The sequence below is a fragment of the Nerophis ophidion genome, linkage group LG06 (genome assembly GCF_033978795.1).
Source record: "Nerophis ophidion isolate RoL-2023_Sa linkage group LG06, RoL_Noph_v1.0, whole genome shotgun sequence".
Lineage (NCBI taxonomy): Eukaryota > Metazoa > Chordata > Actinopteri > Syngnathiformes > Syngnathidae > Nerophis > Nerophis ophidion.
Genome location: NC_084616.1, coordinates 47,557,555 through 47,571,963, shown reverse-complemented (window position 1 = coordinate 47,571,963; position 14,409 = coordinate 47,557,555). Strand labels below are relative to the sequence as shown.

The window sequence follows — 14,409 nt, the reverse complement described above, 5'->3', positions numbered from 1 at the left end:
GGGATTTTTTTTGTTTGTTTTGTTTTTTTTATGTGAAGCGACAGAGCACTGTTGGTGAGTTCCAGCAGCTTGAGAGAAAGAAAAGAACAATAGTTACCAAACATGCTAAGCTAATTTCAGTGTGTATCCGACCTGCTAACAGTGCATTGTACCAAATTAATCTGTGTAGAGAAAATGTATCCAAGCCTGCTTTATTCCTTGAAAGAAGTGGAACTCTGGCGCTGGTGTTAAAACACACCAACCCAAACCCCCTGCCCCACACACATACACCATAGAGCAGTGTTTTTCAACCACTGTGCCGCGGCACACTAGTGTACCGTGAAATATTGTTTGGTGTGCCGTGGGAAATTATGCAATTTCACCTAATTGGTCGGAACAATATTTTTTGCAAACCAATAATTATAATCCGCAAACAATGTGCCGTTGTAGAGTGTCTGTGCAGTCTGGAGATCAGCAGAGTAACCATGTAATACTCTTCCATACCAGTAGATGGCAGCAGGTAGCTCATTGCTTTGTAAGCCTACTTTAAGACAAGAGAATTAATGATGGTTCTGGTTTGAAGTCATATCGAACAATTGCGACTTAAGGGGCGGAGGACACAGGATATGATGACATGTGTTAATAATACTCTTTTAGAATATTATTATGCTTAGATTGCTAATAAGTGATAAGTATGGCACACAACAATGGCGACGAGGATGGGATCGTGGCCCCTGGATTTTTTCAGTGAAAAAAATGTGACTTGGCTCAAAAACGGTTGAAAAACACTGCCATAGAGCAACAAGAGCAAATTTGTCCACTTTGAAACGCTCATCATACAGTCTTTATGTTTTGCTTGGCTGACAGATGGGCCTGTTGTGTTCAAAGCACAAGGTGGCGATTTCATACCTAAACAGTTCAAGCCAAAGGGATGCACAGGGAGAGGCGCCCCTGTGTAGACATGGGCCAAGGGTTCTGCCAGGACCGCCACCACAGCTGGGACTCGACACACACACACATACATACATACACACACCATTTTGCTCCCTATGCCAGGCGGGGAAGCAAGCAGACTGCGCAGTTACCCTTCACAAACATTGCAATCAGCGTTTGTTTAGTGTTTACTAAACGTGCTGAAGACGCTTGAGGGCTAGGCTGTCCTTCCTTTGTCGTCCCAGTGGCCGAGTGCACGCTGTGAAGCCCATGCAGGGAAGCAGGAATCCGGCTTTCTGCTGTTGTCACTGACAGCCTGATTTGGCGGTGCTTTCTTTTACCTCTGACACTCAGTCTCAGCCTGAGTCCGTTTACTGCAGGGTTGGGAGAAGAAAAGTGATGCTTTTCCAGAAAGCCTGTTATTTGTGTGTGTGCCTGTGCATACTCACTGCAGCCTCTCTCTAGCCTCATCTACTTTTGTCAATCATGGAGATGTTGAAGATTGCATAAACGCAGCAGATGCACACTGCCTCACCAGTTTATGTTCGGGGTAAAATACAGTTTCTGAGCGTGTGGGTGTATAGTCCAGATGGAAGTGCTTATGATGTGTTGGCACATCTCTCCGCCTCACAAAAAGAGGCAGAAAAAAAAAAGGGGCGGGGAGCAAGACCGGGAAAAATGAAGACAAGCAAAGAAAGAAGTGTAAATCCCTTCCAGTCAGCTCTATCATCTTTGTGTTACAATTGTTTGTTGTTTTGCGAGTACATGTCTGATCCTCCCGGCCAGCTCTCTTCCTGCCCACCACCCCCCCGCCCCTTCATAATCTTATCATGTCGGAATAGGAGATTAGTCCTCCCCAGCTCTCATCTCTGCCTCCAAATGCCACAGTCAGCCTTTTGTTCTTCAGCCGTACTTGCTCTAACCGCGTGGCCGAGGAATAGAACACATTCTAGTGTGCACAATTGTCCTTGGTGCCATTTTGAGTCTCTGCCTGTCAATGTCACACACAGCTACCCAGCAGCGATGGACACTACACTCCAGCCCTCGGCATGCTTGGCTAACTAAGCTGTTAGCTCAGCAGCCCGCTAGCCAAGCTTAGCCGCTCGACATTCCTCGCTAACACCAAGCGGCTGCCGTCTCCCCCGTCCCCCCGCCCTCCGCCTTTGTCCATGTGTCGGGGATCTGTCTTTCCTCCCTTACTTCTTGCCGCCGCCTCCTGAAGGAAGTCATAGATCCCGCTTCCTGATGTCACCAGTACAAGGAGAGCGAGGTCGGCGGGGGTCACTAACAAGAGTTAGCATAGGAAGAGGAGACTGTTTGAAAAGCAGGGCAAATAAACAGAGGTTTCCTGTTAATGAGGTGCACTGGGGGCCTGGTGTGTGGGAGCGGGAGGGTCTGGTTTTGTTTAAAAGCAAAACTCTAATGTTACAGTTTGCAGAAGAAAAAGGACGACAAGGAGTGGGGGGTCGAGGGGAAATGGGTGTGCAGGTTACAGGTTGTCACAGTGTTCCTTGAGTTGTAGCAGCAAGGCTGCAAGGCAGTAACTTGGATGTACAGGAAGAAGGCCCCAGCCCTTGCTCTGCATTGAAAAGCACTGTAATGATTTCAGCCCCTTTTTTTTTCCACACTAAAGATTTACTCCCTTAAATAACACAAGTGTGATTGTTTCCAATGTCCTCTCTCTTCATTGTGATGTGCTGGTACACAGCTGCAGAGGTGACTGCACATGCAGCCACACAAAGAGAACTGCTCAACCATGAAGGATCCAAAGGGCCAGGCGCCCTGAAGCTAGCGAGAGGGAGAATTAACCGACTCGCATAATGCCTCGCCTTGTCTCGGCTGTTTTCTCAGCCCCGTTTCATTTATTAATACAGATAAACTCTGTATTTGTTTTGGGAGTAAAAATTTCCAAAGTATTTCTAGTATAACTGTTGAGTGCCCACACACACACACACACACACACCCCTTTCTCTCCTCCTTACAATCTGTGTTTTTGAGTGTGACCAAGAATGCCACAGACTAAGCTGAGCTAGTGAAGGGAGGGGAGGCGCCATTGTGTTCGGCCCCAAAGCATGACTCTCAGATTTATATCTCCACACTCAATGAAGGGCTAGCCTTGTACCCTTGAGGCTTTCAGTAAAGCAGGGCAGTTGTATTGTTAAGTCTTCCCAAATGAGAATGTCTCGCCCCTCCTGCTTTAATTCAAGCACCGTCCCCTCTCTTCACTTTGCTTTTCTCTACCTTTTTCCATTTCTACCTCTCAGTTTGTCGTTTGTGAGCAGCATAGGAGGCAGGCCAGGGGCCGTGTTGAGCCCCTGGCAGGACATACAAAGATGGCTGACATTGTGGCACCTTAGTGCAGGGATATTCAACTTTACTGTTTTATGGCCCACATTTCCAAAAAGTTTAGGACATTGGCCGGACTAGTCTTATTTTGTATATTTAGGAATCCACCATCCTCTACAGTAGACATTTGATTGTGGTCTATTTTTTTCTCTGCTTTTTTAAGGACATTCTGCAAAAAAGCTTCATCTCGAAGGCCATGTCCACACAAAAACAGGTACTTAATAAACACATACTTATCTCTGCGTTTAGACTCTTGTCCACACGCAGATGCATACTTTTGTATCTAAAAACGCAGACTTTTGCAAACGCTGGCCCAAGTGTAGAGATCCAAAAATCTACATGGCACAAAGGGAGACTTGTGATGACGTCACGGTTGTGCTCTGTCATCTCCAAGCTATACAATACTGCTTTGCTGGCTTTAAACACTCTATTATAGGACTTTATGTACGTTTTAGCATAAACATGCTGCTCTTTTCACTCAACATTGATAAAAAAGACACATCAAAAATGGGCTTTTCGAATCTCCCGCCGGCAGTGACAGTCAGTTGTTTTGGATATGATCCCTGTGGAACATCCACCTGATGGGACAACTTTGACAAGCAAGACATTTTGCTCTAGGTCATCAGAAAGGTGCAACATTATATTATGTGTTTAGTCCTTAAACAAGGACAAATTATGAAGTCTACTTTTGTGTCTTGCTTATACTTGCCAACATTGAGACCTCGGAATTCGGGAGATTTGGGGGGCGGCGGAAAACGCAATTGTTCTACTAACTGTATTGTACTTGCTGCTTACTTAAAAGAAAAACCCTTTCCTTTCACTATTTGAGTAGCCTTTGTTCTGCCATTTGAGTACTGGCAAGCGATCTCTGAATCCGGGAACATATCCTTCACGAATTTGTTGAAAACATCCGCAAATGAGAACAGGATGTTGCTTGCAGCTATCAACATAGCCATTTTTGTCTCGGCATATGTTACACCCTCTGGTCTCCATTTAGCAAGGAGACCCATAATACTGGGCTGTGACCGGTGCTGCGTTGCCGCCGCCTTGTGCTTCTCTGACCGTTTATGAGTGACTATATCCATTCGGCCACCGTGTTCAATGGAGAAGTCTGATTTACTAAATTTACCCCTTCCCCTTCGAGCTGTCCTGGATGAACTTATATTCTTGTTTCCAATCATTTTGAAACTTGCAAACGCACTTCTTCTTCTTACTCGTCATCGCCATGTGTGTCTCTTCTTCGTTCTTCTGCTTCGTTTCCTTCTTGTTGTGTGTGGAGTTGTGCACTCTCCAAAAGCCATTGATGTTATAACGTGACTGGGCCGACACGCTGTTTGTATGGAGGAAGAGCGGACGTGACAACAGGCTGTCCTCACTCAGGTCCGAATGGACAAATATTGTTGTCCGGCTGGAAATTGGGAAAATGGTTGTCCCGGGAGATTTTCGGCAGAGGCACTGAAATTCGAGAGTCTCGCGGGAAATTCGGGAGGGTTGGCAAGTATGGTCCTGCTTCCATTCTTGAGCACGCACGTAAAAAGTGACTAAGCAACTTAAAAAAACATAATGTAGCGTCCTCCTTGTAGTGTGTACTGATGTTAAATACAATATACACTTTATTACACATGTACCATATCACTATATCAATGATTAAATGCTTTATAATTCCCTTAAACATGCAACATGGCTTTCTTGGCTTGTTAGTGCTTGCTGCTTTTAGAAATAATGTACACTTCACTGCCCATGTAATACATCACCGTGTTGCTGAACATGTTATAATTATATCAGTGTTGGGTTTCAGCAGCACACGCATGCAGTTGCTCTTTAATACTGTTCCCAGGGCTCTGTGTACGTGCAGGCTGGTTTTAAAGATAATGTACACGTCATAGTACATCTATAGTCGATCAAAATAAACATAATGCCACCAAGTCAGATATGGCTGCTCTTTTCAGGCTTTTGATTGGACATAATGTGCATGGAGTGAAGTGAATTGAATTCTATTTATATAGCGCTTTTCTCTAGTGACTCAAAGCGCTTTTACATAGTGAAACCCAATATCTAAATTACATAGTTACATATTAACTAGTGTAGGTGACACTGGGAGCAGGTGGGTAAAGTGTCTTGCCCAAGGACACAACGGCAGTGACTAGGACGGCGGGAGGGGGGATCGAACCTGGAACCCTCAAGTTGCTGCCACGGCCAATCTACCAACCGAGCTATACCGCCCCAGTGACAGCAGGTGTATGTGTTTGTGTGTAGACATTGACAGTTTTGAAACTACACTTGTGTGGATGGAGATTGTTTTAACCCCAAATATGTGTTTTTGAAACTCTCCGTGTTCGTGTGGACATGGCCTAGGACAGCACTCTTAGTGTTTTAGGAGTCTACTGCAAAAATGCGAGTCTCTCACAATTTTTTTTTTAACAAAATGGGTGGACCACCGGGCTTCACGGTGGCATAGGGGTTAGTGCGTCTGCCTCACAATACAAAGGTCCTGCAGTCCTGGGTTCAATCCCAGGCTTGGGATTTTCTGTGTGGAGTTTGCATGTTCTCCCCGTGACTGCATGGGTTCCCTCCGGGTACTCCGGCTTCCTCCCACCTCCAAAGACATGCACCTGGGGATAGGTTGATTGGCAACACTATATTGGCCTTACTGTGTGAATGTGAGTGTGAATGTTGTCTGTCTATCTGTGTTGGTCCTGCGATGAGGTGGCGACTTGTCCAGGGTGTACTCCGCCTTCCGCCCGATTGTAGCTGAGATAGGCGCCAGCGCACCCCACAACCCCAAAAGGGAATAAGCGGTAGAAAAAGGATGGGTGGACCACCAGTTGAATAACCCAAATGATGAAGAAGATAGGACTTAAAATTGAACTTTGAGGAACACCACAGGTATATCTAAAGAAGTTGAACAAACGACTACTGACTGCCTCCAAAGCAACACTTAAGTGACATAAATCACATTCCAAAAAAATGTGTAACTGCCAAAAAAGAGAGGTTTTAAGGGGGTACTTTCTGATGGGTGCTGGTTAGCGCCTTGCATGGCAGCTCCCTCCATCAGTGTGTGAATGTGTGTATGAATGGATAAATGTCGAAGTAGTGTCAAAGCGCTTTGAGTACCTTGAAGGTAGAAAAGCGCTATACAAGTACAACCCATTTATCATTTATTTATTTACTTTGAGGAAACGCCTCCATTATGTAAATCAGTGGTTCTCAACCTTTTTTCAGTGATGTACCCCCTGTGAACATTTTTTTAATTCAAGTACCCTCTAATAAGAGCAAAGCATTTTTGGTTGAAAAAAAGAGATAAAAAAGTAAAATACCGCACTATGTCATCAGTTTCTGATTTATTAAATTGTATAACAGTGCAAAATATTGCTCATTTGTAGTGGTCTTTCTTGAACTATTTGGAAAAAAAGATATAAAAATAACTAAAACTTGTTGAAGAATATACAAGTGATTCAATTATAAATAAAGATTTCTACACATAGAAGTAATCATCAACTTAAAGTGCCCTCTTTGGGGAATGTAAGAGAGATCCATCTGGATTCATGAACTTAATTCCAAACATTTCTTCACAAAAAAAGAAATATTTAACATCAATATTTATGGAACATGTCCATAAAAATCTAGCTGTCAACACTGAATATTGCATTGTTGCATTTATTTTCACAGTTTATGAACTTACATTCATATTTTGTTGAAGTATCATTCAATAAATATATTTATAAAGGATTTTTGATTTGTTGCTATATTTAGAATATTTTTGAAAAATCTCTCGTGGCATACCTTCAAGTACCCCCAGGGGTACGCGTACCCCCATTTGAGAACCACTGATGTAAATCACAAGTTTGGACCTCAGTTTTCTTTGTTTGCTGGCAAGGGTAAAACATCAATGCAGGGATCTGTCATTGTCCAAGTTCCTCTATACAAAACTCCTGTGTTTGAGGAATTTGCTGCAAAAATATTTGTCTCCGAGGTTTGGAGCTAAATTCTTTGTGACCAGTATAGCCTTATATTTGGCCCCAGGGCCATAGATTAAGAGCCATGTCTTAGTGGTTCCCTTATTGTGTCTGGTTTTCATGATAGATGTGATGAAAGTCAGTACAATACAAGCAATATTTTTTATCCAGACTTTTAGCGGTTTTGCACCCCGTCATTTACTCACCATGTTTTTATTGCACCACATTTTTTTGTCAAATTTGTCATAATTGAAAGTTATACGTCTCTCCCACATCCACTCCATATGTTGCACTCTTAGATTTCCTCTCAGCTTTGCCCAAGAGGGCTTAACACCACCCTGAGTCTTCCAAACAGCAATATGCTCTGAAAAGCAGCAGCTATTTTGGACGCTTAATGGCTGGCCTCACGTTTATGCTTTTGCCGTGCACTTTAATGTTCTTAAGCACATTTTCCAGCATGAAATGATAATGTTAAAGACAGCATTTATGGTCCTCTATAAGTATTAATTATATGCTGTATAAGCACTAGATAACTGTTTGTTTGGCGGTAGCAGTCCGATGCTTATTAAGTTGATAGACACGGGGGAGATTGGAAGGGGGGAAGTGACGTCACTGCACAAATCTCTTCATACTGCTGAGATTCTGTCTCAGTCCATTAGTGTGTCTCTCTGTCCAGTCCAAGTGTGAGTGTGTGTTTGTGTGTGTGTGTGTGTGCGCGCGTGCTTTCTGATGTGTGAACACCGAGGAGTCAATGCAGCTGACTGACTACATACCAGCTGCTGTTTAACATGTCCAGGCTCACTTCCTCCTCCTTGCTCAAGGTTGAAGGCACAAGGGGAAGAAAATCGAGTGTAGGGTCGAACTGAGAACGATTAAGGGAAAAAAAGGGGAGGGCAGTGGTTTAGAGGAGAATGTGAAAACCAGAGGTGGGCTTGCAGGGGTTGCTTGGCTCAACCCCCTCCCCTGTGACATAACAGAACAATGTACTGAAAATATCTGACCTCATGTTCCTGAGCACACGATATAGACCAGATAGCAAGTAGCAGAAACTGACTTTTTCCCCCCATTCAGTCACTTTATGTCTGGTTTGTTTCACGCACAGTTTGATAAGCTAGCGTCACAGTCCAGGCGTCTTCAAATGTTCTGCCAAACTCCCCTGATGCTAAGTTGGTTTTATATGAAGCCACAATATGTATGTAAATACACATGCAATCAAAATACTATTTACTGTTTTGCACTTTAATCTGTATCATTTCTAGCATCACTTTCAAGCAATTTTCCTCTCACCTCCCTCTTTGTCTTTCACATGTATCTCTTCTCACTGCTGTGCTTCCACCTGCTGGCTATTTTAGGAATTACAAGCCTCCTGTGTATTGAACCATATTCCAAAACCAGCAGATGGCAGCATACTGAGCATAAAAAAATTATGCAGAGTGGCTTTCCATCTGTGTAACTGTAAAGTCTTAACTCCACACTTATTTTGGGTCACCCAAGGAATGGATTGATTTATTGTGGGCAAAATTAACCCGCTTTGCCTGGGATAATACATATTAATGGAGAAAGAACACAAATTGTCAGGCAATATAAATATATTGGGTTAATAATAGATTCAGGGCTTTCCTTTAAAGCCCATATTGGCAAATTGTGTAGAATAATCAAGTTTAATCTTGCTAATTTACATGAAATTCGAAATGAAATGTCAACTGAAGCTGCAGAATTGTATTTGCATCCGATAATTTCAGCCACTTCAACTATTGCCTTACCAGCTGGTCTCAGGCTGGACAAAAACATTGGAAATTATGTACAAACAAGCAATTAAGGTTATGGATAAAAAAACCTAGGCACTATCATCACTGTGCCATTCTAAAAAAATACAGTATTTTAAAATGGGACAGTCTGCACACATTTGCAGACTTACAGGTGACCTATGATGTACTGCATGAATTGGTTCCAAATCCTCTGGCAGAGTTAAACAGCCAAAGAAACAGCCGCGAGCTTGTCACTCGAGGCTCTGTCAGAGGTGACTGGTATATTCCTCTGCGCAGGAGCACTTTCAGTAAGTCGGCCTGGTCAGTAAGGAGTGGAACTCAGTACCCGAGGAGGTTCAACTGGTCACAACTTACAAGGCCTTCACACACAAAAAAATGAAAATGTGGCTTATCAACGCCTACAGCTGCCAGCACTAAAAGATGAGCCTGTTTTGATGCTAAGATAAATGTTATGTTGTGATGTTGTATTTTATCATATTGTATATGTATTGTGTGCTTCTTTTTATCTCTCTTTTTTTTTCTTTTTCTTTTAAATTGTAATTGTATTGCCTGTTTTACATCATGGCCAGGGGACTACAGATGAAAACTAGCCTTCTGGCTAATTCTGGCTTTTTTAACCATGTGTAGTAATGTGTTTTATGTAATTGCATAAACTAATCTAATACATTTCCTCACCCACGTCTTTGCTTTGTTATTGCGGGAAATGTTCTTCAATCCCTTTTTAATGTTTGTGACGTCACCTTCAAACAAAATGTGTCCTGGTGTGTCTAACCCACTCTGGGTGTCTCCTGTGTTGCAGAGTAAACGGGACCATCTGCTAATGAATGTTAAATGGTACTACCGCCAGTCTGAAGTGCCCGACTCGGTCTACCAGCACCTGGTCCAGGATCGTCACAATGAAAACGGTAAGACTGCACAACGTATTCCTCCCTTACAGAAACTCACACACAACCACGTACACCCAAATGCTCTCCAGTCGTGTGAGGTATACAGCAACAAGCTGTGGGTTGCATTTCAGACATAAACCTAGTGTCCCAGGCAGTAAGATCCAATTTAGTGGTGATGCACTGTTCCCCTGGTAACGAGACTCCTTCAGGGCTGGCTGCTGTGCTGTCAAGTGTTAATAACCTGCAGTGCCATGTGCCCCTTGAGCATACACACACTCAACAACACCAGGGGCTCTCATAACACATAAACATGTCCAGCAATACAACATCCTCAACAAAAAAAACTAAGGTCGTAGGCCTGAGGTAATGTTCACACTAACACACTGATTTGAATAAAAAATGTATTTAAAAGTTATTTTTATACTGTTTCAGTGTTGACATTTTATTATTTATCTTCAAATATTTTCTCTTTTTAACATCACTGTATCTGCACAAATTACTTTTTGGCATATCCTTGGTGTATGTGGGTAACTTTTTTTAGCTTTAGAGAAGAGCTATGTTGATATTGTTTCAATCATTTTTGGTTGATGATATTTAATTCAACTAACTAGTATTAAACATATTAACAGTCGATACATTTTAATGGTTTTTCCATTCGACCTGGGCGATATGGTCTAGAAATTAAATCTCAGATTTTTACTTTTTTTTTTTAACAAAAAAATAGCTTTTTACCCCCTACTTTTTAAAGAATCTTTGAATACAAATGACAGAGATAATTCAAAACAAGTGTTTCTTTTATTTGATCAAAAAGTAGTAGTTTGAAATGACACTGCATACAGTGCATCGTGTTCTTAGTAAATCCTAATTTGAATAATGTTGTTTTTCTACCGAGGATGTCGTTGTGGTTTCTGCAGCCCTTTGAGACACTAGTGATTTAGGGCTATATAAATAAACATTGATTGATTGATTAATTTTTAGAATAAATATACATGTGTACTTTTTATGAAATAATAAATAAAAAAAAAATGGGGAAATAAATGGGTTGTACTTGTATTGCGCTTTTCTACCTCCAAGGTACTCAAAGCGCTTTGACACTACTTCCACATTTACCCATTCACACACACATTCACACACTGATGGAGGGAGCTGCCATGCAAGGCGCTAACCAGCACCCATCAGGAGCAAGGGTGAAGTGTCTTGCTCAGGACACAACGGACGTGACGAGGTTGGTACTAAGTAGGGATTGAACCAGGGACCCTCGGGTTTCTCACGGCCACTCTCCCACTGCACCACGCCGTCCGAGCTTCCTTTGGGAAGCAATACTTTTGTCTTGAATAAAATACTTGTTCACAAAAATATACCATTGCACGTTTCATGCAAATAAATAATCATCTCCAACATTGTGATTAATGTGAAAACTTAAAACTTCTGTCTTGAACTGATTATTTCTGTGAATGGAAATGTAGTTTTATACATTGTATGCAAATAATTAGTCAAGTAAAACATTGATAAGACTGTATAAAATAGTTTCAGTAAGTGAATGAAGGCAGGCTTTTTCATTCACACATCTTGGCAGTGTGCGGGGCGACTGCTTTAGTGATTGCTCTGTTCATCATGCTTCTTTCTCATCATACATGGTATCGTTATACCATACTTGCCAACTCTCCCGGATTTTCCGGGAGACTCCTAAAATTCAGCGCCTTTCCCGAAAATCTCCCGACACAAATTTTCTCCCGAAATTCAGGCACGGCTGGAGGCCACGCCCCCTCCAGCTCCATGCGGACCTGAGTGAGGACAGCCTGTTTTCACGTCCACTTTCCCACAATATAAACAGCGTGTCTGCCCAATGACGTTATAACTGTGAAATGATCGAGGGCGAGTTCTTGGTCTTATGTGGGTTTATTGTTAGACAGTTTCATTAACGTCCTCCCAGCGCGGTAACAACACACAACAACAGCAGTCACGTTTTCGTCTACCGTAAAGCTGTTCGTCTGCCGTAAACAGCAATGTTGTGACACTCTTAAACAGGACAATACTGCCATCTGTAGGGCGGTGTAGCTCGGTTGGTAGAGTGGCCGTGCCAGCAACTTGAGGGGTTGCAGGTTCGATCCCCGCTTCCGCCATCCTAGATACTGCCGTTGTGTCCTTGGGCAAGACACTTTACCCACCTGCTCCCAGTGCCACCCACACTGGTTTAAATGTAACTTAGATATTGGGTTTCACTATGTAAAGTGCTTTGAGTCACTTGAGAAAAAGCGCTATATAAATATAATTCACTTCACTTCATCTACTGTACATGCATATGTGACAATAACATCTTCGGCAGGGGTCACCAACCTCTTTGAAACCAAGAGCTACTTCTTGGGTACTGATTAATGCAAAGGTCTACCAGTTTGATACACACTTAAATAAATTGCCAGAAATAGCTAATTTGCTCTCAATTTACCTTTAACTCTATGTTATTATTAATAGTTAATAATATGCGATGAGATGGCGACTTGTGTAGGGTGTACACCGCCTTCCGCCCGATTGTAGCGCCCCCCGTGACCCCAAAAGGGGAATAAGCGGTAGAAAATGGATGGATGGATATTCTAACTAAACAAATATTTTTTTGCTTGCCATAAGCTTAATTCTTTTTTAAAATAAATGCAGATAATCAACATTGAAATGTATACGTTCTAAACCAGGGGAGGTATAGCTCGGTTGGTAGAGCGACCGTGCCGACAACTTGAGGGTTGCAGGTTCGATTCCCGCTTGCACCATCCTAGTCACTGCCGTTGTGTCCTTGGGCAAGACACTTTACGCACATCCTCCCAGTGCCACCCACACTAGTTTTAATTGTAACTTAGATATTGGGTTTCACTATATAAAGCGCTTTGAGTCACTATATAAATATAATTCACTTCACTTCAAACAAGTGGTACGTGTGTTCTTATGAGCTGTACGCCAAAGAATCACTTAATATAGAATTAAAAAAATGCCAAGAATGTGCAAAGCAGTAATGAGAGCAAAAGGTGGCTATTTAGAAGAAACTGGAAAATTAAACATGTTTTCAGTTATTTCACCTTTTTTGTTAAGTACATAACTCCACGTGTTCATTCATTGTTTTGATGCCTTCATCGACAATCTACAATGTAAATAGTCATGAAAATAAAGAAAATCCATTGAATGAGGAGAAAGTGTGTCCAAACTGTACATGATTAATGAGCAAACCTTTCCTTTTTGTGGTTAATCACATGAGTTAACTTGTTATTTTTGACAGCCCTAACATACGCGCACACATTTTTTTCACACGACTGTATGACAGGAGTTATTGAGACTGAGAAATAATCTAAAGTATCCACCTTTTCACAAGCCCCTCACCTGTTGACACATCCTGTTAGCGGCGCCCCTGACAACTGAGCTCCTCTGAGTTTGTGTAACAGAATGCAGTGCACTCTAAATATATATACGGCGGCGCAGCGGGTCCACGGGTCAAATGCATAAACAAACATGGTTACAGCTTAACAGGGTCAAAGGGGGAAGGTTTTAGTTCATGCCATGTGTTGTTGGAACCAAATACAGTATTTTTATGATCCGTTCACTGCAGAGTAAAAGTATCAGTGACGTGCGGTGCTTCATTGTGTGCAGTGTGTCCTTGCAGCAGGGACTCTGGATTATTAGGATTAATATCACAAGGCCCAACGACAGCGGTCACAGCTTGCTACAACTCAGCTCATTCATCAAAGCACTGCCTCATTCTCTTTGATGCTCGTGTGTCTTAACCTCTGCAAGAATCATTTAAGTAACGGGATGGACATAATGTCCTCACCTCTGGGGAACACACTTTATTAGTTGAATTGAATCACAGGGTATATTATTGGCCTCCACACTCATTCCCGTGCTGATAGTTACAGTTGAACTATCATGTTTTTTCTCTCTCTATGCTAAGGAGATAACATCCCTATTTATTTTATTGCAGATTCTGGACGAGAGCTGGTTATCACAGACCCAGTGGTCAGGAGTCGAGAGCTCTTCATCTCTGACTATGTGGACACTTACCATGCTGCTGCTCTCAGGTATGCACAAACACTCTCATACTCCGTAGTGTCCACACACAACTTGTAGGACTTTGTGGCCTACTTTCCATTCTGTTGCAACCATCGAGATTATGCACAGTTCACTTTGCAATATACGTTCTGTTCTTCTGTTATCGCATTGACCCAAATGTAGGATGGTATTTATTTTCCTTCAAAACATTTGTCTAAGATTTTCAAGCTAGAGATTTACACATGCCGACCAACAGGTGGCACCAAACAACATCTCCTCATGCTGGTCAAGGCTTTACTTCTGTGTCAAAACAATAGTAACCTGGAGTCTTGAAACATGTATAGACTTTCTGAAAAAAGTGTTTTAATAATTCTGCAAATTAGCAAACAATAGAGAATGAGTTGTATTCAGGTAATAGTTAAGTGAGGCAAAATCATTCAACAGTTTTCCCGTAGCATATTATATCTATTAGGGCTGCGATTCTTTGGGTGTCCCACGATTCGATTCAAT

General features: G+C 42.2%; 1 protein-coding gene across 7 annotated transcripts in view; it reads left to right on the top strand.

Annotated features, from left to right (window-relative positions):
* The window catches only part of rerea (arginine-glutamic acid dipeptide (RE) repeats a), a 346,862-nt gene that overhangs the window by 253,034 nt on the left and 79,419 nt on the right, over positions 1–14,409 (top strand). For 5 of the 7 annotated variants that reach the window (XM_061903965.1, XM_061903966.1, XM_061903961.1 and 2 more), the window contains exons 4-6: positions 3,422–3,472; positions 9,783–9,888; positions 13,832–13,928. In XM_061903965.1, coding sequence (XP_061759949.1) covers positions 3,422–3,472; positions 9,783–9,888; positions 13,832–13,928 — 254 coding nt within the window. The remainder of the gene's footprint in view (positions 1–3,421; positions 3,473–9,782; positions 9,889–13,831; positions 13,929–14,409) is intronic. The other 2 variants (XM_061903967.1, XM_061903968.1) reach the window with 1 other exon arrangement.